Here is a 24,717-nt window from a genome sequence, read left to right as displayed (position 1 = left end):
GGGTGAAGACAACGAGGGAATTAGAAGACGAATAAGGCATCATCGGAAAAATTGTGCGATCCACACTGTAGTGGGAGGCACTAGCTAGCCCTTGATTCACTGATCCACGTGAGCCTCTTCATTTTCCTCTAAGAAAATTATATCAATGGGAACTTCACCGGCGGTGGGTGGGAGCCCGGAAAAGGAGCAGCAGGCCGCCGGAGTGGGAATTCTCCTTCAAGTTATGATGCTAGTCCTCTCTTTTGTCCTCGGGCACGTCCTTCGCCGGCACAAATTCTATTATCTACCTGAAGCCAGCGCTTCTTTGCTTATCGGTTAGTCAATTTTCTCAACAATGCATTTCTATCTGCAATTTTCAGTTTCCTTCGTCACAAAAATCATTTTCCTACCAGGTTTGATTGTTGGTGTACTTGCTAATATCTCCGACACTGAGATAAGCATCAGGTCTTCCATTTCTTTCCCATTATAATATATCATTATATATCAAAAAATTGCCTAACCGTGAATTTCATTTCTTATTTCTTTTGTAGGGCGTGGTTCAATTTCCATGAAGAATTCTTCTTCCTGTTTCTCCTACCTCCAATAATTTTATATCCTTAATTTACTTCTCCATAAGTAAAAATTTGATTCCTAGTTTTTTTCTTTACTGATTGTTTTTCTTAACTTCCTTTCGGTTTGTGGCACTCAATCAGGGTTCAGCTTATCACCTGTAAGTAGTATAAACTGTCTTTCACTTACTAATGATTTTGCATTCTCACCTCTTTTTACCCCTTATTTTTTTGCAGAAACCCTTTTTCTCCAACTTTGGAGCCATTGTCACATTTTCTATTCTAGGGACTTTCATAGCTTCAGTTGTTACAGGAGTTTCAGTGTGAGTATTTTTCATTATAAAGATATCAATATTTTCCCATTATACAAGTCCCCCCCCCCTCACTACCTTATAATTACGCCACATGTGCAGCTATATTGGCGGTCGCATGTACCTCATGTACGGACTTCCTTTTATTGAATGCCTAATGTTTGGCGCTCTCATATCAGCTACCGATCCTGTTACGGTTCTCTCCATATTTCAGGTCAGGTTTTTGTGCTGCCGTCCTGGTTACCTATCATTGATGGGTTAGGTACTTAGGTTAAACAAAAACATTATACTAGAATACATGTTGCACATCTCCTTCAACGCTGAATATGCAAATTTATTAAGATCTATTATATTGCAATAATTTGGATGATCAGAAAAGAAAAATAATATTCACTTATTTAACTGTGCTTATTTCTTGCTGCTGCCAAAACACCTGTTTTCAATTTTGAAGTATCATTATTCCACTTTTTTCCTGTAATCTTTATTTAGTGAAATTAACTTAGGATTGCAAATTTGGTTTCTTGTGCCATTTGAACCTGCTTCCCATGAAGTTGGTAAAAGGGAAAAGTGAATAAAGAAAGAAAAGTAAAATTATGATTGTTAGTGAATGCAACACCAAATCTAAGTAATTTTCTTGTAAAAGAATAAGTATGAATTTTATTCTTCCAAAAATATTGGGAACTTATTGTTCAAATATTAAGGGTATTTGATTGTCTATATTGTTGGATTAAGCTTTTTCGCTTCCAAGCTTTTTCTGCATCACAATCTTTCTTTCAGTTGCTAACTCGTCGACTTTTACCTTTAAAAAGAAAAGGCATGGATATACTCTCATTCCCTTACAGCCCTTGTTCTGTAATTGATGATCTTACTTGCAGTAGTATCCAAGCAGTCAACATAACAAATAAGAGGAGTATCCAAGTTTTTTTTTTTAAAGGGCTTATAGGCCGGATTTCGGATTTTTGTTGCAATGAAGATGTTGCAACAGATAGACCAAAGAAATTATCTTCACCACTTGCCATAGGCGTGTTTTAGTGAGAGAAGCTCCAGCTTCTCTCTAACCTAGGTGTTTTCAATTTTCAAATTTCTTATTTCCACGAGCCCCGGCACCTCTCCTCCGACATCCACCAGTCGTCCGCAGTTGTCGTCCGCCACCCGCCGCCGCCACACTCCGACCTCCGTTTTGACGCTGTTTTTTGCTGGGTAATTCGTCGGCTCAAGGTGTTTCTTTTTCTGGGCTTGTTTTTCCGAGTAAGACTCTTATTTGACGCTGATCTACAAGCCGCTCACGGCCGTTTTCGCCTCCATCCGTTGCACGTTCGCTGGACATCGCATCTCCACCGTGTTCAGAGCCTTTTTGCTATCAATACCCATTTACTTAGTGTCGAGATTAGTTGCATCTCTCCATTATTTTGCACTGAGCAATTTCGGCAAGATCAGGCGCTCGCTACTTCTATCTTTCTGCTTGACTCTTTTGGTGGATTTCTTCCGTCACTGTTGTTGAAGCTTTGAGCTCTTGTTCTGGAACTTTATTTCCAGGGGTGATACGTAGACTCAGTTTACTTCTTCTAGCCGGATGTATTAAAAGACAGAAGCTCCTGCTTCTATCTTGTTTATAGATCTTTTCTCCGTTTTCACTGGTTTTCGTAGCCATCCGTCGCTTCTCCTTCGCAGGGCGTGCGTCCAGATTAGTTCGTCAAATATATGGGTTTTTCATTTCAACAGTCTTTATCACATGCCGGGTGCTGGAGTCCTCTTTTCTCTCCAGCAGAGTCCTTCGGTCCAAGTTCCTCCAACCACTGCAGCAACGCATTCTCTGTCATCTAACCCTTCTCATCATGATGAGGTTCGCACTATCTTCATTATGGGTCTGCCTGAAGATATCAAAGAGAGAGAGCTGCAGAATTTTCTGAGATGGCTTCCGGGTTTTAAAGATTCGCATTTGAGCTTCAAGGGAGATAAGCCCAAGGGCTTCGCTCTCTTCTCAACTGTAAATTTTGCAGTCGCTGCTAAGGATGTCCTTCAGAAAATGGTTTTTGACGTTAAGTTGAGGTCCCTTTTACACATTGAGATGGAAATGAAGAATCTTGTTGTTAAAAGAGGAGTAGTTACAAATTCTGTTGCATTTGACAGGAATGGAGGTTTTCCTATTCCTCCAGTTCTGCTATTGCCAATTCCAGCTTCTGTAGCATCTCCTAGTGTTCAGGTGCATGTTAAAGCGGTGTGTTGTGATGGTAAATCTGCTGTTAATGGTGTACAAAAAGGATCCAGGGAGTCAATCACAAAGGGGGGCAGTGTTGACAAGTCTGGATGTTTCACGTTATTTGTTGAACATTTACCAAAGAAGATCCATTGGAAGAGGTTTAGATCTTTATTTTGCTCTCATGGTCGGGTACTTGATGCTTTTATTCCTAATAAAAGGAATTTAAAAGGAGATCGTTTTGGTTTTATTTGCTTCGCATCATTCGAAGAAGCAAGGAGAACGATCTCAAAAATGAATGGATCTAATATCGACGGTAGCAAAATTGGTGTTTCTTTCGCTAAATTCAAACCTCGAAATTCCTATTGGAGAAAGTCTTCGACAAATGTTCTTCACAAGTTCGGGATGGAAGATGATTCCAGGAAGAATCATTATAAAGTTGAAGGTGTTATAGATGAAGAAAAACTTCAGGTGTTGAGCAATTGTCTAGTGGGGTGGTGTAAGGATTTTGTCAAAATTGGTCATCTCGCTAGACAAATGCAAGCGAAGGGCCTCACTGGCTTCACCTTAATGAGAACTGCTGGAAATGCGATTTTAATGATTTTTGAAGATAATGCTTCATTGAGAAGTGTGAAAAACGACAAATCAAAGATTCTCGCAGAGTGGTTCTCCATTGTCGAAGTTTGGTCAGAGAGATTGGTAATGGAGTGTCGTCGAGTATGGTTAGTTTGCGAGGGTGTTCCTTTTCACGCATGGAATTGGGATACTTTCAAGAACATTACGGATAAGTGGGGTCTTTTACTAGCTATCGACGAAAGTTGTCAGTCTCCATCATCCTTTGATCGGGCAAAAGTTCAAGTCCTCACAAAGGCTGATGCGAGAATTGATGCGATGGTTGAATTGAAGGTTGGTGACAACTTCTTCAAGGTCATGGTGCATGAGATAGAGCCTTCATTCAAACCAAATTCTTGGGCTCCTAAAGAAGACGAGTCTCTTTAGATCTTGTCTCTTCATTCGTGGTTTTGTTTTAGTCTATATGATTGTAGGTGTTGCTTTTATTTGTATTATGTTTTGTGGCGTTGTTTTAGTCCTACTGCTGGTGGTGTAATTAGAAGTATGGTGATTTGATTGTGGCTTTAGATGAGGGTATTTGAGGTTTAGGTGTTTGTTGTAATGGGGTATATCACCATAAGAGGATATTTCGTGGTGTCTTTTGTATCGGGTATTATTATTAATAAAATATGAGGTACTCTTTTCTTCCTTCCAATGTTCGTTAACATACTTTTAGTATGGGAACGAATATGAAGGGAGTTTTTAATGAGACCTCCAACTTCTATAAAAAAAAAAGTTTTTTTTTAATACTTATAGAGCAGTAGTATCCAAGGTTTTAATGAGATATCAGTTTTTAGTTATAATGGCATAGAGATATCTAAGGTTTTTTTTCCTTTTTAATATTTATATAGCAGTAGTATCCAAGCAGTTAACATAACAAATCATCCCACTTCTCCTTTTAGACCTTGTATCCATGTATGATGATCTTAATTGCAGGAACTTGGCACTGATGTAAACCTTTATGCTTTGGTCTTTGGAGAATCTGTCTTAAATGATGCTGTAAGTTTTTGTAGCATGTTGGTTCCTTGTTTCCTGTATTTATCATCTTATGCGTGCATGCACAATATTTACTGGGTGGAATGGTTCTTTATGTAGATGGCAATATCTTTGTACAGGTATGTGATGTACTTGCAGTTGTCCTCTGATTGGTTTGTTTAGTTCGGTTTAAAATTAAAGTCTTGTTTCTCTACGCAGGACAACATCCCTTGTAAGAAATCATGCATCTGGACAGAACTTCTTTATGGTGATTGTCAGGTTTCTTGAGACCTTTGTCGGTTCTATGTCTGCAGGTTTGTCTTAACTTTTGGTCTTGCTGAGTCTATTTCCCTTACACTATAATCTGCTTGCTAATTTATCTTTTTAATGGAAGAATAAAATGAAACATGTTTTGTATGCTTCATCATTCAAGTGAATACATGGTAAATATTTGTTTTTTGCCAACTTGTAGTCTGTTCTTCTAAATTTTGTTTGAAACCCAACTGTACAAATAGGAGATCTACTCTTAATGATTTCATTCTTGATAACTTATTGATTGATATTCTATCCTTTCCATACTTGTATGTCCTTTTAATCACAAGCACTAAGAAACTTTCCTTGTTGCTCTGCAGGTGTTGGAGTTGGATTTGTTTCTGCTCTAATATCCTTTTTGATCAACTTTGTATTTATATGCCATTTTTAATACTATAGATTACAAGATATTGTTTGTATACCTTTAAACCTTAACTCCTATAACCTCTTTAAGTATGCTGGATTAGATGTTGACAAGTAAGTATTGCATTTGCATCTTTTGGTTTCTTTATGAAGCTTCTTAGCGTTATAATTTTTTAATCACTGACCACGGTATCTTTCATCATGCTTTTCTCAGTCTTCAAAACTTGGAGTGCTGTCTCTTTGTTCTTTTTCCTTATTTCTCGTAAGCAATTATACAGCCCTATATGTTCTCCCCCCCCCCCCAACACCTTTTAAATGGATTCATGAAGCAGTTAATACTGAAAATATTTTGCCTTTCTAGGTACATGCTTGCAGAGGGAATCAGCCTCTCTGGTATTGTGTCGATATTGTTCACAGCAATTGTAAGTGAACTTGTATTGCTGATCTAGTAGCATATGTTGCCGGCTGATGCAGCATGATGAACAATTTCTTTGTTTTAGGTGATGAAGCACTACACATACTCAAATTTGTCAGAAAATTCTCAGCGATTTGCATCTGCTTTTTTCCACCTAATCTCATCACTGGCTGAGACATTTACGTAAGGGATTTTTATTTATATGATGTTAGCTGATAATTTTGTGCACGTGATAACTTCTCTTTTTGACATTTGATTCTTTCAATTTTCCCAGATTTATTTACATGGGTTTTGATATTGCAATGGAAAAGCACAGCTGGTCGCATGTGGGATTTATCTCTTTCTCAGTTGTATCCTATCATCATCATCATCATTATTATTTGTGAACCTTGGTTTGGTGGTTGCATTGATTTTTCAGTGTCATTGTTATTCCTTTACTTGCTTCATGATCATGCCAGTTATTTATTGTAGTTGCCAGGTAAATGAGATTTATTGATCTTTCAATTTTTAAACCATATGTTCTTGACGGATCCCGTGTATATTAATAATTAATGCAGTTATGTAATTGAATCTTTAGGGCAGCCAATGTCTTTTCTTGTGCATATCTGGTCAATTTGTTTCGTCCTGTACAACGGAAAATACCTTTAAATCACCAAAAAGCTCTCTGGTATAGTGGTAAGTAAAATCCTATCTTAATCATAGTTGATTTTTTATACCTTCCCAAAGTACTAAATTATTATTAACTTGATTAGGTCTTCGAGGAGCAATGGCTTTTGCCCTTGCTCTGCAATCTGTTCATGATCTTCCAGAAGGACATGGTCAGATTATATTCACCGCAACCACTGCCATAGTTGTTTTGACGGTATGGTCGAAGAACCTTACTTTTAAATGAACAACCAATTGTTTGAAGTATACTGAAAAATAATTTCCAAATATATTTTGCAAGTGCTAAATTTTCTTATCCATTCAGTGCTTATTGCTTAGATCTGAGGGCAGTAGTTATAAATACACTGCAGTTTGCTTTGTCGTAATTGATACTTGTTCTTTAAGTAACTGTTTATATTTCCCGATATGCCACAGGTTTTGTTAATTGGAGGTTCGACTGGTACAATGCTAGAAGCTCTTCAAGTTGTGGGAGATAGCCACAGTGGTCACTTAGGGGAAGTAAGTTTCACTAATACTATAATCTCTAAATTTTATATTAAATATGCAAGTGAGCTCAGGCCTAAAAACAACTTTGTGGATGTTTAGAATATGTGATTTCTCATTTTTTTTACCTCTTCTTTTTTCTTCAAAGCTTCCATCTTTCTTAGCTTTACAGATTGAGTGATTTTAGAATCTGTTTGACTGACCATTAATTCCATTGTAGAGCTTTGAAGGTAACAATAGATATGTCGCTCCATCTTATAACGAAGACGGACCATCCGGAAACAGGTTTAAGATGAAATTGAAAGAGTTCCACAAAAGGTAATACATAGATTTTTTTTGGCATGGATTATATTAAGTGTTTGAACCCTCGTCTATGGAATGCCAACAAGAGGCCTTAACCACAGCTCCCTTATGTTTCTGGCTATGTAAAAAAATTTAACTTCCATTTATGTATTAATCAACTAGTTTCTTTCATTTTATTGAATTTAAATCTTATCTGACCTTGCAGAACATCATCATTCTCTGCATTAGATAAGAATTACCTCACCCCATTCTTCACAAGCCAGAATGAAGATGACGAAGATGGTAAAATTCACTTTAATTCTTTTTTACTGCGTGAGATATATGTATATGTTATTATATTTCTCTATTTTGGTTTTCATAGCAATGTGGTGTAAATCTCTCTTTTTCCCGGAAATTTTTTAGATCAGCCGATGCCCAGTTCTAGAAGGGGAGGGTTTTATGGCCAATAGACAGTGTCCTCAAGAGCAGCTACAAGGAATTAACTCTTTGGTACGTACACATGTAATAAATGTTTATGTATTTCACTTCAAATCAAATAAATGAAAACGTATAGACAAATGTGCCGATATCGGATTTGTAATGGAAACCCTGTACCTTTATCTTTGTGCATCATTAGTGGCATAATCGATATAATCAGTAGTGTGTCGATCAGAATGTGGAGGATATAGCAACACTTCTCTTTTGATCTTGAAAACGTTACGTGAATAGAATGTCTATAAGTTCAATCACAAGGCATTACCAGTAGTCTCCGCAAGAACAAGACCCACCATAGAAATGATGGAACCGATTGGTATCTCTTACGATGATTTCCCTTTTAACAACTCGGGATGCAAATTTAAATGCCGAGTGGCAGTCGCCACACACTCTGATGTTCTTCTTGATATGGATTGTGGATCCGGGAGGAGAGTTGAGGAGTGCAAATGCCAATGCGAGCTTCTCGCTATGGTACTGCAACTTCACTTCCCTCTCTTGATGATCCATGTAGAAAAGTACATGGCTCGTGTCGGGGACATATCCGATCTCCTTGATTCTCATGCTAATCTCCTCCCACTTCTTATGGATTGCTTCCATCTGTGGGTGGGAGTCATCATTTGCCACAAACATATGGACTGCATTCTGAATTTCAACCCAACTGCAAGCAGGCTCCTTCTTTATCCCACTCTCTTTCATCAGTTTTCTCACCTTAGCAGCATCTCTCCATCTATCACCAGAAGCATAGATATTGGAGAGCAAGACATGGGGTCCCGAATCGGTAGGATCAAGCTCAAAAACACGTTCAGCAGCAAAACTGCCCATTTCCACATTCTTATGCATCCTACACGCACCAAGCAAGGCTCCCCAAACAGCTGCAGTGGGTATGATCGGCATTTCATTTATGAACCTCTTGGCTTCTTCAAGAAGGCCGGCTCGACCGAGAAGATCTACAATGGTAACATAATGCGAAATCCCAGGTTCAATATTGTATTTCCTCATCAGCTTGAAATAGTATCGCCCTTCATCCAAGAGGCCAGCACGACTGCAAGCAGTGAGAAGGCAAAGGAACGTTATATCGTTAGGGGCGAGTCCGACCCGCAGCATCTCTAGAAAGAATTGCACTGCTTCCTTGCCGAGCCCATGCTGGGCATATGCAGTGAGCATGGAGTTCCAAGACACCAAATCACGCTTTGCCAACCTATCGAAGATCATTTTAGCGTCTTGGATGCTACCGGATTTAGCATACATGTGGAGGAGTGTGTTGCCCATAAAAGCAATGATCTCTCCGCCGGATTTGATCACATGGGCATGAACCCATTTGCCCTGTTCTAATGACCCAGTGGAGGCACAGGCACCAAAAATGCTGGAGAAGGTGAAATGAGTGGGTTGAAAATCATGCCTAAGCATTTTCAAAAAGAGACATAGAGCATGATCAACTTGGCCTTTCCTAGCATGACCCGCGATCAAAGCATTCCACGAGACCTCGTTCTTCGTAGTTAGCATATCAAAGAGAAAATGGGCCTCATCCATGCAACCACACCGAGCATACATGTCCAAGAGCGAGCTGCCAACGTAAACATTGGAATGGAAACCACACTTGAAACCGAACCCATGAAGTTGAGTACCATGGAAGTAGATTTGGGTTGTTTTCGGGAGCGCAGCCGAAGCCTTCAAAAGGCTAGACAAGGTGAACTCATTGGGAAACAAACACTGGGAAAGCATTTGAGGAAACAAAAGGAGAGCATCGAAAGGACGATCATGCTGAGAATAAGCAGTGATCAAGGTAGTCCAGGTAACCATATCTCTAACAGGCATTTCGTCAAACAAATTGCGAGCATCATCCAAACAACCACACTTTGCATACATATTCAACAGCGTATTGAGTATAACAGCATCATCTCGGAAAGGGGAGTTCAAAATGTGGGCATGAACGATTTTCCCAAGGTTGGGCTTTCTCAAGAAGGTGCATTTTTTGAGCAAGACATGATAGAGTGTTGAATTGGGTTCCAAAGAAGCCTCATCGAGGAGGTCAAGGACATGAAGCCCAGTCCCTGAGGGATGCAAACTCTTAACAAGAAGGTCCTTATCTTGAATGATGCCAGATGAAAAAGGCTCTGATATTTGTAGGCCATTGGATGCAATCGCGACGGTGCTGAATCGGGAAGCAGATTGGGTGTCATTGAGTGGAGAGAAGAAGACGATCCTTTTGCATTTGAATTTCCTTATTATAAAGTTCATCACCTTCCGTTGAAGAGAATCAACGAATTCAATGTTCTTAGATGCTTAAACGTTGTCACTGTAAAGGCGGTGCTGGAGATCTATATATTCTAAACCCAAACAACAAGGAATAGATAAGGACCAGAAAGACGGCGAGGGCGGCGCTACAGTACGCTTTGGAAAGACTTGGGAAATGTTCCTTATTTTCTAAAAAAATAAATCAAAATTCTAGCCTAATTTGCCGGAACAAAGCATGGCGGACATTGGTGGCTCTATTTCCTCTGGAAAAAGAAGTTTTGCGAGCGAAAAAGAGTCGGAGAAGGGGAGGAAGAGGAGTATGTGTTGGACTGGGCTGGTTGGGTTATCGTTATAGCCATATGGGCTGGGTTATACAGATACATGGCTTTGAGATTTTTATTTTTTTTAATTACGCCTTTTTGGGTATCGAGTTCAACACGAGTAAGTAAGGATGAATATTTAATCTGAATTTGATGAGTTCAGATATTATAAGTTTTTTTGTGAAAATTTTCAATTTAAATAAATGGCTGTCCCTTTTTTCTCATATGTATGGGGTAAGGGGAGATAAGATAGTAAGTTGCCTCCAACATCAGGTTGAGATCAACTTTCGCAGGAGACCTCCGAATTATGAAATGTCCTCCGTGGGATTCGATCCCACGACCTCAATTTAGATGAGATTAAATTTTTTAAATGATAAGATTGAACATAGTTCGGATTTATGTGAAGAATATTCAATTCGTCGAAATTAACAATATAATTGACCTTTATAATTTTAAAGATAATTATTATAACACACTTTTAATTAAATCTTTATTTTACTTGATAAAAACAAGAAATATATTTGTATCTGCTCATATCATTGGTTGGATAACTATTTTTGGTAGGCTTCCCACTAAGAATCGTTTGCTTCGGATGAAACTTGTTGTGGAGGGCAATGCGTGTTTTATGATACTTCAGAAATCAGGAACTACCTATTATTTAAGTGTCACTATTCTAAGGGTATATGGGAAACGGTTTTGATCACGTGTAATCTCTTGAGAGGACGTTATGCTGGGAGGAGGAATTAGAGTGCGCCATTATGCATTTCAAGGGTAAACTTTTGATCATTTATATCCTTAAAATTACTTGAAATACAGTTGTTTACTATATTTGGGAGCAGCAAAATGGTAGAAAACTTAAAAGAGTGGTTAGGAAACAAAAGACGATTATTAATGTACTTAAAGAAGAGATGAGGATTAAACTTGGGATACAAACGTTGACAGAGATGATGATGTAAATAGAATGCTTTGTAATAGGTGGGACATTCTTTCTTAGAATATCTGTTACTTTTTATTAGATGTCGTGTTGATTGGTGTTTATAGTAATTTTTATTACTTTTTTGGATAATATATACAATTTATCTAAAAAATTTCAAATAAATTAAAAGTATAATCCAATTTAATTTATAACTATATTTATAAAGTAAGATGAGCTCGAAGAGAATTAAACTTAAAAATATTTATATTAATAAAATATTTATTTTGAATTAATTTACGACCGGATACTTTAGACCGCTGGGATAGACGAGAGAAATTATTTTCTTAAAATAAATAAAATAAATAAAAAGGAGCGTATTGGAGATTTTTTTTAATTAAATATCATTAAAACTGTGGAACTACAGCACGTGAAACATTGTCCGCTATAGTAATTTCAAATTTGAAAAAGAACACCAAAATCCCAAACGGTAACGCAATTCGCTTTAACCATTTAAACGAGAAACCAAAAATTTTCTTTCCCTTTCCCCAACAATTCATCATTGTTTTCGACTTTCAATTCGAGAAAGCATATTTCACTTTCGTTTCAAATCATCGGATCATTTCTTTTTTATTTTTCTGTTTACCAATGGAAGATTCCAACGATTTTCATTATCTATGGACCGACCCTCTTCTTCTTACCGACGTTTCTTGGCAACAAAACACCTCTAGTTGTAAGCATTTCCACTCATCAAATCAATTTTCCAATTCATTTTACTTATTTATTTATCTCTTTTTTTCTTTTTCTTTATTTTCAGATTCTGATGCAGCTAGGGCTTCCTGCTTAGAAAGCCCATCAATGTTCGATTCGGATTCTTCCCTAAACAAAATTCTAGTAATTTTTTCTGTTTCTTTTGAAGTATTTTTGAAAATGAAAAATTGGGTTTTAATTCTTTTCACTCTTTGATCTAAATTAACTTTAGGTTTTTGTTTTTAGCTGATGTAGATGATCCTGAGCAATCGCAAAGCTCTAATGTAATTAGTACGTCACTTAGAGAAATTGATGGTAAAAATACCTTCGATTTTGAAGAAATTTCGAAAATAAAAAATAGTTTCGAATCCTTTCTACTTCTTATTGATATAAATTAACTATGGGTTTTTGTTTCTAGCTGATGTAGATGATCCCCAGAAGCTGCAAAACTTGAATGTAATCAGTACACCACATAAAGAAATTGCTGGTAAAAGAACTTCTCTTAGAAATAAATTTTCTCCTTTTTGCACTGGATCCAAGTGTTTTAAGGATGTATTTTTTAATTAAAAAAATTGGTTTTCAGGCCGATCCATGTTGGGATTTTCTCTATCGTCACCAGACCTTGTTATAAGCACCGGATCACCCGATATTCCATCAAAAGCCTATGGAGATTCCCCTGAATTCTTGGGGAAACATAGGTGTTCATTTGAGCTTTCTTTAGAGAATGGCATTGATGGATCTGATGGTAGTAAAGCTAAGGTCAAAACTCCCACTGTAAAGTTCTCCACAGTGTGCCAAACATTCCACAAAGAACTGTCCCCCGAATCTTCCTTCGAGCTACTTCCATTACCAGAAACTGCAGACAATAAGCATGAAAACCTTCCTGTTATAAGAATCAATGCAGGGTGCTTAACCGGAACAGCCAAATTCGAGGGTGTAATTTATTCGAACGATAATTGTTATGAGGGTGGTGATGTTATAATTATTGGAGATGGAGTGGGAAAGTCATTATATGACACAGCTCGAATCGGCGACTTCTCATACAACTTTTCAACACTAAAGTCTGGCTTTTATGCTATCAATCTGCATTTTGCAGAAATAGTTTTCACTAGCGGTCCCTCGGGAATTAGAGTGTTTGATGTATTTATACAAGAAGAGAGGGTAAGAAAATCGAATTTGAAGCTTCCAATATCACATTATACTAAATCAGTTTTATTATTTGATCAAGTTGATTTGACATATTGCAGGTTGTGACTAGCCTAGACATATATGGCAAGGTTGGTGCAAATAAGCCTCTGGTTATATCTAACATTAGAACTTTTGTTGATAGTGGAGGAGGCTTGCTCATTAGATTTGAAGGATTAATTGGGAGTCCAATTGTATGTGGCATCACTATAAGGAAAGATTCCCCTGAAAGTAAGTTTACACATTTTTGCAACTTTTCTCTGTTAAAGTAATTCTTGTACACCTTAGTCTGACACGTATCTAGAAATAGGTACCGGGGCAATGTCCTCCAAATATATAGAAAAACTTAGAAAATTTTAAGCATACCAATGTTGGACATATACCTTGAGGTAACATCGGGCATGATTGTTTAAGGTTCTCTGGGACAAACCTCATTTTATAAGCTAGAAGGGTTGACAAATTTTTTGATAAGATATAATTTCATGAAAATCATCTATTTATTGGTAAGAAACAAAATTTGTTCTTGAAGTCGAGAAGAACTCAAAGCTTTTTACCGGACAAATTTGTGAAACAGGTTTTAAAGAAGCTGGATCAGAGGAAATCATGGGAATGGCTGAAGTGGGAGCTCATGAATCACCAAGAGTAATGGAACTTCCTATAGTGTTTTTCTGTGCTTGAATAGAACGACTTGAAATTGGGAGTCGAGAAAACTGAGATCATTATAATATATCAGTTGCAGGATATTACTGACGATGAGGTAGAAGTAAAGTATCAAAGCCTGCAAAGAGATTATGAGTGCCAAAAGAAGGAATTAGCAGAGATGAGGAGTGCCTTGGAAGGGCTTAAGAGGGAGAACCAGCTCAAAACTAAAGAGTGTCAAGAGGCTTGCAAATCCTTACAGGAACTTCAAAATGAGCTTATGCGTAAATCAATGCATGTTGGTTCATTGGGTAAAGTATTTCTTTCTTTTTTTTCCCCTTTTGATAAGCTGTAAATACCTTATAGTTATGTGTATACGGAATGGATGATGTTGCTTTTATGTATAGCTTTTGCAATTGAAGGACAAGTGAAAGAGAAGAGCAGATGGTTCTCATCATTGAGGGACATGACAAGAAAATTGAAGGTAATAATTGGAACTCAATGATGCATAGTTAGCCGTTACAAAGCTAGAACTGTGATCATAAAAGTTTAAAAATGTTCCAATTAGCAGATAATGAAAATGGAACATATCAAACTATCAGAGGAGGTATCACTTTATAAGAGTTGCATCATGGATATCGATGATATTGGCACTAAAATTCTGTCGAGAAGTAAGTTAGCACTACAACTTACAAGCATATTTACTCAAACATTCAGTTTTTGAATTGTTTTATGCATATTTGCTTCCCTTTTCAATGTAATCCTATTTATCTGTCAAAAAGTAAACCAGCAAGAAGATTTGCATGAAGATCTCAAGACTAAATTTGTCAAAGGGGCCAAAGAAAGGAAAGAACTGTACAACAAAGTTCTAGAATTGAAAGGTTAATTAAGTTGATTATTTAATATTTAAAATATATGAAATAAGTTAGAAACTTAGAGCCAAACTAAAATTTCCTATTTATTGCAGGTAACATACGAGTCTTTTGTCGGTGTAGGCCTCTAAATTCTGAAGAAATAGCAGCAAGAGCTTCAATGGCTATTGACTTTGAATCTGCAAAAGATGGTGAACTCAGTGTGATATCAAATGGTGCTCCCAAGAAAACCTTTAAGTTTGATGCTGTTTTTGGCCCTCAAGCTGAGCAATGTAATGCCATGACTTATAGCTGTTTTGGACATAAAGCAACTGTAGTATCAACAATATTCTTACTTCTATGTTTACATTTCTTGTTTCATTCAGCCGATGTTTTTCAAGACACAGCCCCATTTGCTACCTCAGTTCTAGATGGCTTCAATGTCTGCATTTTCGCTTATGGGCAGACAGGGACTGGGAAAACTTTTACAATGGAAGGTAAAAAAGAAGCTCGTGGAGTTAATTTTAGGACTCTTGAGGAATTGTTTCACATAATCAATGAGCGAAAGAAGTTCTGTCAATATGAGATATCTGTCAGTGCATTAGAAGTCTACAATGAACAGATTAGAGATTTACTGGTGCCAGGCTCTCAGCAAGGCGTGATGACAAAAAGGTATGGAATTTGTTTAAGCATATATTTTTTCAATTACATTTCACTTTTAAGGAGTAATAAAATTAAGATGGATAATTGATCTTGATGAGATATAACATTATGTGCTTGTGCCTTAAGAAATTCTGTGTAAAATTGTTAATTTAAACCATGAATAATGACTGCTACTAAAATAAAGTCATTCTTGGGAACTTTCAAATGGCTAAAATCCTTTTACATTGATGTGGCTCATTGTAGACTTGAAGTAAGGCAAGTGAGTGAAGGAGTGCACCATGTACCGGGTCTAGTTGAAGCACATGTAACCAACATGAATGAGGTGTGGGAGGTTTTACAAACCGGCAGTAATGCAAGGGCTGTTGGCTCAACCAATGCCAACGAGCATAGCAGCAGATCCCACTGGTCCATCAATTAAATTTTATTTTAAATTAATTTGGCTCATATTGCACCAAATGTCTTTCAATGGTGCTAAAATTTGGCTTACGGTTCTCTCTCGGTGCAGCCTACATTGTGTGATGGTTAAGGGAGAGAATTTGTTGAATGGGGAATGCACAAAAAGCAAGCTATGGTTGGTGGACCTAGCAGGAAGCGAACGAGTAGCAAAAAGCGATGTTCTTGGTGAAAGACTTAAGGAAACTCAAAATATCAACAGATCTTTGTCTGCACTTGGTGATGTCATATCTGCTCTTGCTACTAAAAGTCCCCATATTCCTTTCAGGTTATAAAAAACACAGAGACAAATACTTTTACCCTATTAAGAACGCCATATTCCTTACTCAACTATAATCATGCAGGAACTCCAAGCTTACACATTTGCTTCAAGACTCTTTAGGTGCATTTTTATCTTTATTCCCTATGGTGAAATTACTCTGATATAAACAATGAAAATAACTGATGATAAGGTTTGTGTTTTTTATAGGAGGGGATTCAAAGACGCTCATGTTTGTACAAATCAGTCCCAATGAGAATGACCTCGGTGAGACACTATGTTCTCTGAACTTTGCGAGTAGAGTTAGAGGGATAGAGTTGGGTCCGGTGAAGAAGCAAATGGACACCTCGGAACTTCTGAGATGGAAACCGATGGTGCAACCGACAACTTATTGGCAATATTTTCGAGCTTATCTTGTCATTTTGATGTTACTAATAACATTTTTTGTTTTTTGATGGTACATACAAAGGTTGAGAAATCAAAGCAAGACATGAAGATCAAAGATATGCAAATCAGGAAGATGGAGGACGCAGTTCATGGATTAGACTTGAAAATGAAGGATAAAGACCTAAAAAACAAGAACTTGCAGGAGAAGGTATTATTGATTATCAAACAATATTGAAAAACATTCAAATTTTAAGTAATGGGACTCTTTTATTGGTCCCCATCAATTGCATTTTTCCAGGTGAAAGAACTGGAGTCACAGCTACTCATTGAGAGGAAGCTAGCACGCCAGCATGTCGATACAAGGATCGCTGAGCAGCAGCAACAGCAACAAATGAAACAGCAGAATGATGAGAACAATAGTAATAATTTGGCGATGAGACCACCATTAGCAACTCGGCTTTTGGGGGCTAACAAGAATTCAAATGAAGTGAAAATTGGTACATTGATGAAAGTGCAAGTAAACCTTACTCGTCCACTTACAGAGAATAGCTCCAGGTCTTCTATACCTCTTTCTGTAACCGATGGTTCCATCAAGCACATTGATCCAGTCGAAAAAGAAAACAATCCCCAGGTTGCTGAACAACTGCGACTACCGACCAGAACCGGAAGAGCCTCGATGTGCCCTACAATACGTAGACTGCCACTATCCTCAGCTCCGAGGCGCAACTCTTTAATACCATTGCCAAGTATGCCTTGCTCAGCTCAGCTTGCACAGCCAGTTCTTCCATTTCCATCCCAACCGGATATAAAAGAAGAGGCAGATGAGTTTATACAGGAACAAATCATATGCAACAGCCCTAAACCAATGAAAAGTGGGAGTAAGAAGCTGAGCAGCATATTGAGACGAAGCCTTCAAAAGAAAGTTCAACTTAAGTCACCAATGCAGCAACATTTGAGAAGAGGTCTAAATGTGGGGATGGAGAGGGTTCGAGTTTCGATAGGGAGTCGGGGGAGAACGGCCGGTAGAGTATTGGTTGGCAATGGTAGAAAAGGAGGAACCAAGGAAACTCAGCAGAAACAGAGCCAGAAGGAAAAGGAGAGTGCATGGAATATTGGAACAGTTGGGAGGACTGCAATCTAATGGGCTTTAAGTTCATATTCCAATGTACAGTTGAATATGTATTCCTTTTGTTGCCTTGCATAGGCAACAGCTAAGAAAACACAAAAAACTGAAGTATGTAGAACTTGCCTAGATGATGCTGATCATCTGTGTTGGATTTTGTGATTGCCAATCTTAAATGGATTGTTTTGAATTATACGTGATTTCTACATGCTTGATAATCTTCACAAATAGGGGTGTTTAATTGGTTAAGTTGTCTGTCGTCAAATCAAATTATTCAAAATCTACTTAATTTGTTTTTCTTTAATCATTAATTGAATCATTTTTTAAATTAATAACCAAATTGAAAAAAGTATGGCTAATTCAGTCTATTTTTAAATTAATCAAAATTTGTAATAAGATTTATTTGGTTAGACTAATTTGAGTTTAATATATGTATTTCTTTTATTTAGGTTAAAATTTGATTGGGTCTCGAAAGTTTAATGGGATTGGATTTAAAATATACATATAATATATATATTTAATATTTTTGGCTACTTCAGTTATTTAACCGATAATCGAACTTTGAAATATACAACATCTAATTATTTGACTAATTAATCAAACTCTTGAGTTCTAAAGCAAAACCCTAAGCATCATTCTTAGGTCTATTATTATGATTATAAACATAATCATACTCATTAGAATTACTATGTTTTTAATTTAACTTCTCATCATCAGAGTATCGAGTCCTTTCCAAAACCATCTCTGCCCCTTCACACGACCAACGTGCACCCTTTTGGCCACCACCCCACCCACCATCTCAGGCGGCTTGTACTGCCTAATCAACGGCCACTTCATTCCGTCAAAAAACGGGTGCCGTTTAATATCCTGCGCACCAGTGGTGCATCCTAGCCTCTTTCTGGGTTCCTTTACCAGCAGTTTCTCAATCAAATCCTTTGCCTCCGAATTTCCCGCTTCTGCCACGTGGAGAGATTTCGTTTGTTTACTACTCGAAACTATATTCTGAAGCGTAATATCGTTATTAAAACCATTAAACGGTGTCGTTCCATACAATAACTCGTGAATGAACACTCCTTAAGCCAACCAGTCAACGCTGTTACCGTGGCCGTCACCGGAGACAACCTCCGGTGCCAAATACTCGTGGGTCCCAATGCATGAACGAGAAAATGCTGTCACCGACTCAGCTACATGTTGAGTTTGTATTCAATTTTTCTGTTATAAATTAGTTAGAAGCAGTTTTGAGTTAGTTAGGATGTTAGTTTGAAAAGTTGTATAAATAGAGGAACAGATTGGAAGTTATTATTATTGAATATACGAGAAGTAATTTTTTCCATTTTCCTATTATACTTTAACATGGTATCAGACTAGTCCAATTCCCTGGGCTTTTCTCCTTTCTCGGCCTTCTCTCGTTTTTCTTTCTTTCTTTCATCATTCCTGAAGCCCTTTCATCACCGCCGCATCTATCGCGATGCCATCCGCAATGGCTCCGATGACCGACTATGTGCTCGTCGATTTCAACCACCCGTTGTATCTCCATCCCTCAGATACTCTGGGCACGGTTTTAATCTCGCATCAGCTGTCTGGACCAGACAACTACACCGTCTGGAATCGTTCAATGCGAATAGCACTCCTCGCCAAGAACAAGTTGGGATTCGTCGATGGAGGGTGATGTCGTGACGATTTACAGTCTCCTCTTCAAGCTCAGTGGGATAGGTGCAACGCCTTGGTGCTGTCTTGGATCATCAATTCCATGAGCAAAGATTTGTCTACTGGAATTGTTTTTGCTTCCAGCGCTGCGTTCGTTTGGGCCGATCTCAAGGAGCGTTTTGATTAGGTCGACAGTTCTCACATTTTCATTCTTCATCGGGAGATTACGACGATGGTCCAAGGTTAGCTCTCTATTTCTGCATATTTCTCGCGTTTGAAGCTTCTGTGGGACGAGTACGATGCACTGGTTCCTTATTCGAATTGTACCTGCGAAAATGCTCGGTTAAATTCAAGCCATGTTTCTCAACAGAGGTTGTTTTAGTTTCTTATGGGGTTGAACGAATCATGCCATTCGCAGTCAATTGCTATTAATGCATCCTTTGCCTTCAGTCAACATCGCATATTCCATGATAAGCCAGGAAGAATCCCATTGCCTTCATCTATCTGGCGTTGTTCCTCTCATGGATTCTACAGCGTTGTATTCCAATGCTTCCGGTAATCGTCGACGATTTACTGGAGTATGTGATCACTGTAAAGTGAAGGGTCATAAAAAGGAGAATTATTATCGCCTTATTGGCTTTCCTCCTGATTTTAAGTTCAAAAAGAAGAAGGTTTCTCAAGCTGCCATGGTGACTCCCTCTACTCATGAGGTGCTTAATCCAGCTCCACCAGTTTTTACAAATGAACAGTATCAGCAGCTTCTGGGGCTTCTAAATCAATCTTCAGCTCAGAGTTCCAGTCCAGATTCCTCTGTAAATCTGGTAGGTACATTCTGTTCTCTTACTTATAATTCAATTGAATGGATTCTGGAGCAACTGACCATATTTTATCAGATTTTAAATGCATGCTTAATCCCTTGCCCTGTACATCCACTCCTAAATATGTTCAGCTGCCTAATGGTAAATCCCTTGTTGTCTCACATATAGGTTCTGTTAGGTTTCCAAATGGTCTTCAATTGTCTAATGTTCTTCGTGTACCTCAGTTTACTCACAACCTTATTTCTGTTTCAAAACTAGCCCATGAGTTAAATTGTGTTGTTTTTTTCTATCCTGATCTTTGTATATTGCATGATCTTTGCAATGACATGATGAGGGTGATTGGTAAAGAATATAGAGGTCTTTACATGCTCAGGTTTCCTGCAGATTCTGTTTCTTCTGTTTCTGCCTTAAATCATTCGGTTGTTGCATGTAATTCTTTTGTTCGTTCTGAAACTTTTCTCAATACTTGTAAGTCTGTCGATGCAAATAAAACAAATCTTTGGCATGCTCGTTTAGGACATGTTCCAGTTTCTCAGTTAAAAAAATTACCTATTTCATAATATGAATTTGCATCATGAATCTGTTCAAACTTGTTCTGTCTGTCCTTTAGCTAGACAATCTAGGCTTCCATTTCCAGTCAGCAATTCTAGGACCACTACTCCTTTTGCATTGATTCATATTGATTTGTGGGGGCCTTATCGAATTTCTACTAATGCTGGTAAATGGTTTTTCTTAACTATTGTAGATGACTACACTAGAATGTCTTGGGTGTACTTATTGAAGCTTAAGAATGATGTTGTTTCCTGTCTTAGAACATTTATCCTAATGGTTCATAATCAATTTTCTGTCTCAATTAAAATTGTTTGTAGTGATAATGGTCGTGAATTCTTTAACTCTGAGTGTTCTCCCTTGTTTGCATCCTTGGGAATTATTCATCAAAGTTCTTGTGTTCGGACTCCTCAACAGAATGGAGTTGCAGAACATAAACATAGGCATCTTTCAGAGGTTGCTCGGGCTCTTCATTTTCAGTCTCGAGTTTCTTTTACATTTTGGGGAGAATGTGTGTTAGCTGCTTGTTATATTATCAATAGGTTGCCTTCTTCGGTTTTATCTTGGAAAACTCCTTTTGAATTACTATACCATAAACCTCCTTCTTATGATCATTTTTGAGTGTTTGGGTGTCTCTGTTTTACAACAAATATTACTCCCCATGATAAGTTAGATGTTAGAGCCTTTGCTTCTGTTTTTTTGGGATATTCTCCAACCCAAAAATGTTATTTGTTGTTCAATCTTGATTCTAAAAAATTCTTCATTAGTAGGGATGTTAAGTTTCATGAAAATCAGTTTCCCTTTCACCAATCTTCTTCATTTTATGATTCTGATCCAATTTTTTTCCCATCCACTACATTTGTTTCTGATGATGATTTCTTGGTTCTAAATTCTCCACGTCCTCAACATTCTAGCTCCCTTCCTAATAATACTACTGAATTGAGTATTGTTACTGATGAACATCATTCTCAAATTCCAGTTCAGTCTTCTGCTTCAATAAGTGCATCTGTTCCTTCTAGGAAATCCTCTCGAGTATCTAAGCCTCCTACTTGGTTGAATAATTTTGTTTGCTCTTGTCAGTCTTCTTATTCTCACTTGCCTATTATACTCAAGTGTTTTTGTCTTCTATTTCTCAAATTTCTGAGCCTTAATCTTATTTTGAGGCTGTACAAAATCCACTTTGGGTTCAAGCAATGAAAGAGGAAATACATGCATTGGAGTCTAATAGAACTTGGTCTCTTGTTCCATTTCTACCAGGAAAAGTTCCTATTGGATGTAAGTGGGTTTATAGAGTTAAGTACAAAGCATCAGGTGAGGTTGAGAGATATAAAGCTCGCTTGGTTGCTAAAGGTTACAACCGAAAGGAGGGAATTGATTTTGTTGATACATTTTCTCCTGTGGTTAAAATAGTTACTATTCGAACCATTTTAGCACTTGCCTCCATCTTCTATTGGCCATTATTGCAAATGGATGTCTTCAATGCCTTTTTGCAAGGTGATCTTTATGAAGAAGTTTATATGCAACTACCTGAGGGTTTTTGCAGTCAGGGGGAGAGGATTGTGTGTAGACTGCAAAAATCATTGTATGGCCTTAAGCAAGCTTCTAAGCAATGGAATCTAAAATTGACAGAGGCATTGGTTTCAACTGGCTATGTTCAGAGCAAATACGATTACTCACTGTTTATCAAGAGGCAACAAGGTAAAATGGCCTTGATTTTAGTTTATGTTGATGATTTGGTAATCATAGGTGATAGTAGTGAATTGATTGCTGAATTAAAGCAAATGTTGAATAGCCATTTTAAAATGAAGGATTTGGGGGAGCTGAAGTATTTCTTGGGAATAGAGGTATTGAGGTCAAAGGGAGGCATACTTTTGAATCAAAGGAAGTATGCACTCCAGCTAATCAAAGATATTGGTTTGGAGGAAGCAAAGTTAGTTGTTACTCCACTAGAGCAGAATCTGAAGTTGACTACTTTAGATTATGACAAGATCGCGCAGCAGAATAATGAAGATGAACACAATCTGGTTGAAAAATCAATTTATCAAAGACTTATTGGGAGGCTGATTTACTTGACATATACAAGACCTGATATTACATATGCAGTTAATCTACTCAGGCAGTTCATGCAGCAACCTAAGAGATCTCATATGGAGGCAGCCTTAAGGGTAGTTAAGTATGTGAAGGAAGAACCAAGAAAGGGAATCCTGCTGAAGTCTTCTTCAGGTTGTCAAGTTTCAGCTTATTGTGACTCAGATTGGGGATCATGTCCAATGACAAGAAAATATGTGACTAGTTTTTGCATTAAGATTGGTGATTCACTGGTTTCATGGAAATCAAAGAAACAGAATGTTGTAGCTAGATCTTCAGCAGAAGCTGAGTATTGAGCCATGGCAGTTGTCACATCAGAGCTGGTATGGTTGCAAGGCTTACTTGTAGAACTTAGCATGAAGGGCTGGAAACCTGCAAAACTTTACTGTGACAATAGAGCTGCACTTCAAATAGTTGTTAATCCTGTGTATCACGAAAGGACAAAACACATTGAAATTGACTGCCATTTCGTGCGTGAAAAAATACAGGAGGGGATGATTCAAATAGAACATGTTTCAACACACAAACAGCTTGCAGACATCATGACCAAGACTTTGGGAAGTCAGCAGCACAGTTATTTGTTATCCAAGTTAGGAGTTAAAAATGTTTTTCAACATCCAACTTGAGGGGGAGTGTTGAGTTTGTATTCAGTTTTTCTGTTATAAATTAGTTAGAAGCAGTTTTGAGTAAGTAGGAGGTTAGTTTGAAAGGTTGTATAAATAGAGGAACAGATTGGAAGTTATTATTATTGAACATACGAGAAGTAATTTTTTCCATTTTCCTATTATACTTTAACACTACAAATTCGGGAACAACTTCTTCGTCGTCAGCCGTTCCAACAGCGAAGCCAAAACAACCGCTACCTACGGAACGATTCCGTTCCCCGCGGCGGAGGAAATTAACAGTGGGGAACACGTCAGCAACGAAAGACAAATCGAAATCCGACAACATTATATGCCCATCATCTAGTAACAATACGTTTTCGGGTTTAAGATCCCTGTAAACGATCCCCAAGGCATGCAAATACTCCAAAGCAACCAAAACCTCCGCCGCGAAAAATAGTACAACCTTCAAAGAAAACCGGTTGCCGGGCTGTTTACGTAGAAGAGAATGAAGGTCTCCGTTGGGGCAAAAATCAATAAGGAAACAAGTGTAGTGAGAAGCTTCAATACGTGCGTAAAGCGTCGGAAGAAACGGATGGTTCAACATGGATAAGATTTTCCCCTCCTTTCAACATGGGAAAGTTTCTTTCCGTTCAATGAATCTCTGCCGATTACTTTCAGAGCGAAAGCGCCCCCGCCATGGTCTTTAAGCTGACAGAGGAAGACCCTGCCGTGATTTCCCGTACCCAAATGGCTGATAAGCTTGAGGTGGCTGAGTTGGAGGTTTCCGTCGGCGGAAAGGGCGGCTGCTGCTTTAATTTCAGCAAAACGAGGATCCCATTTGTTGCGGTGAAGGGTTGGAGTATTAGTAGGAGACTCATTGCAGCTGAAACTGGAACGAGCGCTAGATGAAAGAGAGGTTTTGTTAGTAATGGTGGAAGTGAAGCTGAAGTCGAGATGATCGGTGTCGGGAAAATAAGTTTCTTCGTCCATGGCGGATGAGTTTAGAGCTTAAGGTTAAGGTTTCTCATATATGATTTCTCTTTATATATAGACTCAAGAGAGGAAGATAAAATGCATGATGGATGGAGAACTTTTAGGAGGGAATAAATATATGTTAATTTAATCATTTTACTTAGTTTAACATAATCCGTTCCTCTTATTTTTTTTATATTATTGTCAGTAAGTCTAAACGGATTGTGTATGTTTTTTTTTAGTTTTATCCGATCACAAAATTACAGTGACATAATATTTAAAATTGATTTTAAAAGGAAAAAACTGCACTCATACTCTCAAATTGAAACTAATAATACTACTATAAAAATATGTGAAACTAAAATGAAAGATTTTAGAATAATAGAGAGACTCAAACTACAATTATAGATTTTAAAACAAAATAATAAAAACAATACAATTTAAATTAATAAATTTATATATAAATATTTTATCACTCCCCCGTAATCATTTGTCAATTAATTTTTATAAATGTGTATTTTTTTCACGTCAAAATATATTATTTATTTATAACATGGGTGAAATGGAATGTAGTAATAATGATCCAAGTTGATGTGTATCA

At 37.6% G+C, this 24,717-nt stretch overlaps 3 protein-coding genes and 1 pseudogene across 3 annotated transcripts; 2 read left to right on the top strand and 2 right to left on the bottom strand.

The window, feature by feature from the left end:
* On the top strand, positions 1 to 7,737 carry LOC120127904 (sodium/hydrogen exchanger 6-like). The gene is made up of 22 exons (XM_039145715.1): positions 1 to 314; positions 393 to 444; positions 531 to 590; positions 685 to 709; positions 786 to 871; positions 962 to 1,073; positions 4,605 to 4,667; positions 4,764 to 4,783; positions 4,863 to 4,957; positions 5,276 to 5,304; positions 5,401 to 5,432; positions 5,533 to 5,580; positions 5,680 to 5,740; positions 5,819 to 5,916; positions 6,008 to 6,083; positions 6,192 to 6,211; positions 6,311 to 6,408; positions 6,486 to 6,595; positions 6,814 to 6,897; positions 7,103 to 7,200; positions 7,391 to 7,467; positions 7,588 to 7,737. Exons 1-22 carry the CDS (start codon positions 146 to 148, stop codon positions 7,632 to 7,634), a joined length of 1,560 nt encoding a protein of 519 aa, XP_039001646.1. The 5' UTR covers positions 1 to 145; the 3' UTR covers positions 7,635 to 7,737.
* A 161-nt stretch (positions 7,738 to 7,898) lies between these two features.
* Positions 7,899 to 9,936, bottom strand: LOC120127897 (pentatricopeptide repeat-containing protein At3g24000, mitochondrial-like). Its single transcript, XM_039145709.1, has one exon. It carries the CDS (start codon positions 9,895 to 9,897, stop codon positions 7,921 to 7,923), a length of 1,977 nt encoding a protein of 658 aa, XP_039001640.1. The 5' UTR covers positions 9,898 to 9,936; the 3' UTR covers positions 7,899 to 7,920.
* Positions 9,937 to 10,129: 193 nt separating this feature from the next.
* LOC120127783 (kinesin-like protein KIN-14Q) lies at positions 10,130 to 17,643 on the top strand. Its single transcript, XM_039145608.1, has 19 exons — positions 10,130 to 10,231; positions 11,961 to 12,021; positions 12,124 to 12,192; positions 12,461 to 13,038; positions 13,125 to 13,293; positions 13,637 to 13,704; positions 13,802 to 14,012; positions 14,109 to 14,185; positions 14,273 to 14,372; positions 14,484 to 14,582; positions 14,669 to 14,845; positions 14,939 to 15,224; positions 15,459 to 15,620; positions 15,721 to 15,936; positions 16,013 to 16,050; positions 16,138 to 16,301; positions 16,397 to 16,522; positions 16,613 to 16,831; positions 16,889 to 17,643. The coding sequence occupies exons 1-19, from the start codon at positions 10,130 to 10,132 to the stop codon at positions 17,453 to 17,455; spliced, it is 3,489 nt and encodes a 1,162-aa protein (XP_039001539.1). The 3' UTR covers positions 17,456 to 17,643.
* Positions 17,644 to 18,062: 419 nt separating this feature from the next.
* Positions 18,063 to 24,142, bottom strand: LOC120127899 (annotated as a pseudogene).
* Positions 24,143 to 24,717: the final 575 nt, after the last annotated feature.

The sequence above is a fragment of the Hibiscus syriacus genome, unplaced genomic scaffold (assembly GCF_006381635.1).
Source record: "Hibiscus syriacus cultivar Baekdansim isolate YM2019G1 unplaced genomic scaffold, ASM638163v2 tig00110472_pilon, whole genome shotgun sequence".
NCBI lineage: Eukaryota > Viridiplantae > Streptophyta > Magnoliopsida > Malvales > Malvaceae > Hibiscus > Hibiscus syriacus.
This window is presented reverse-complemented; position numbering and strand designations above follow the sequence as displayed.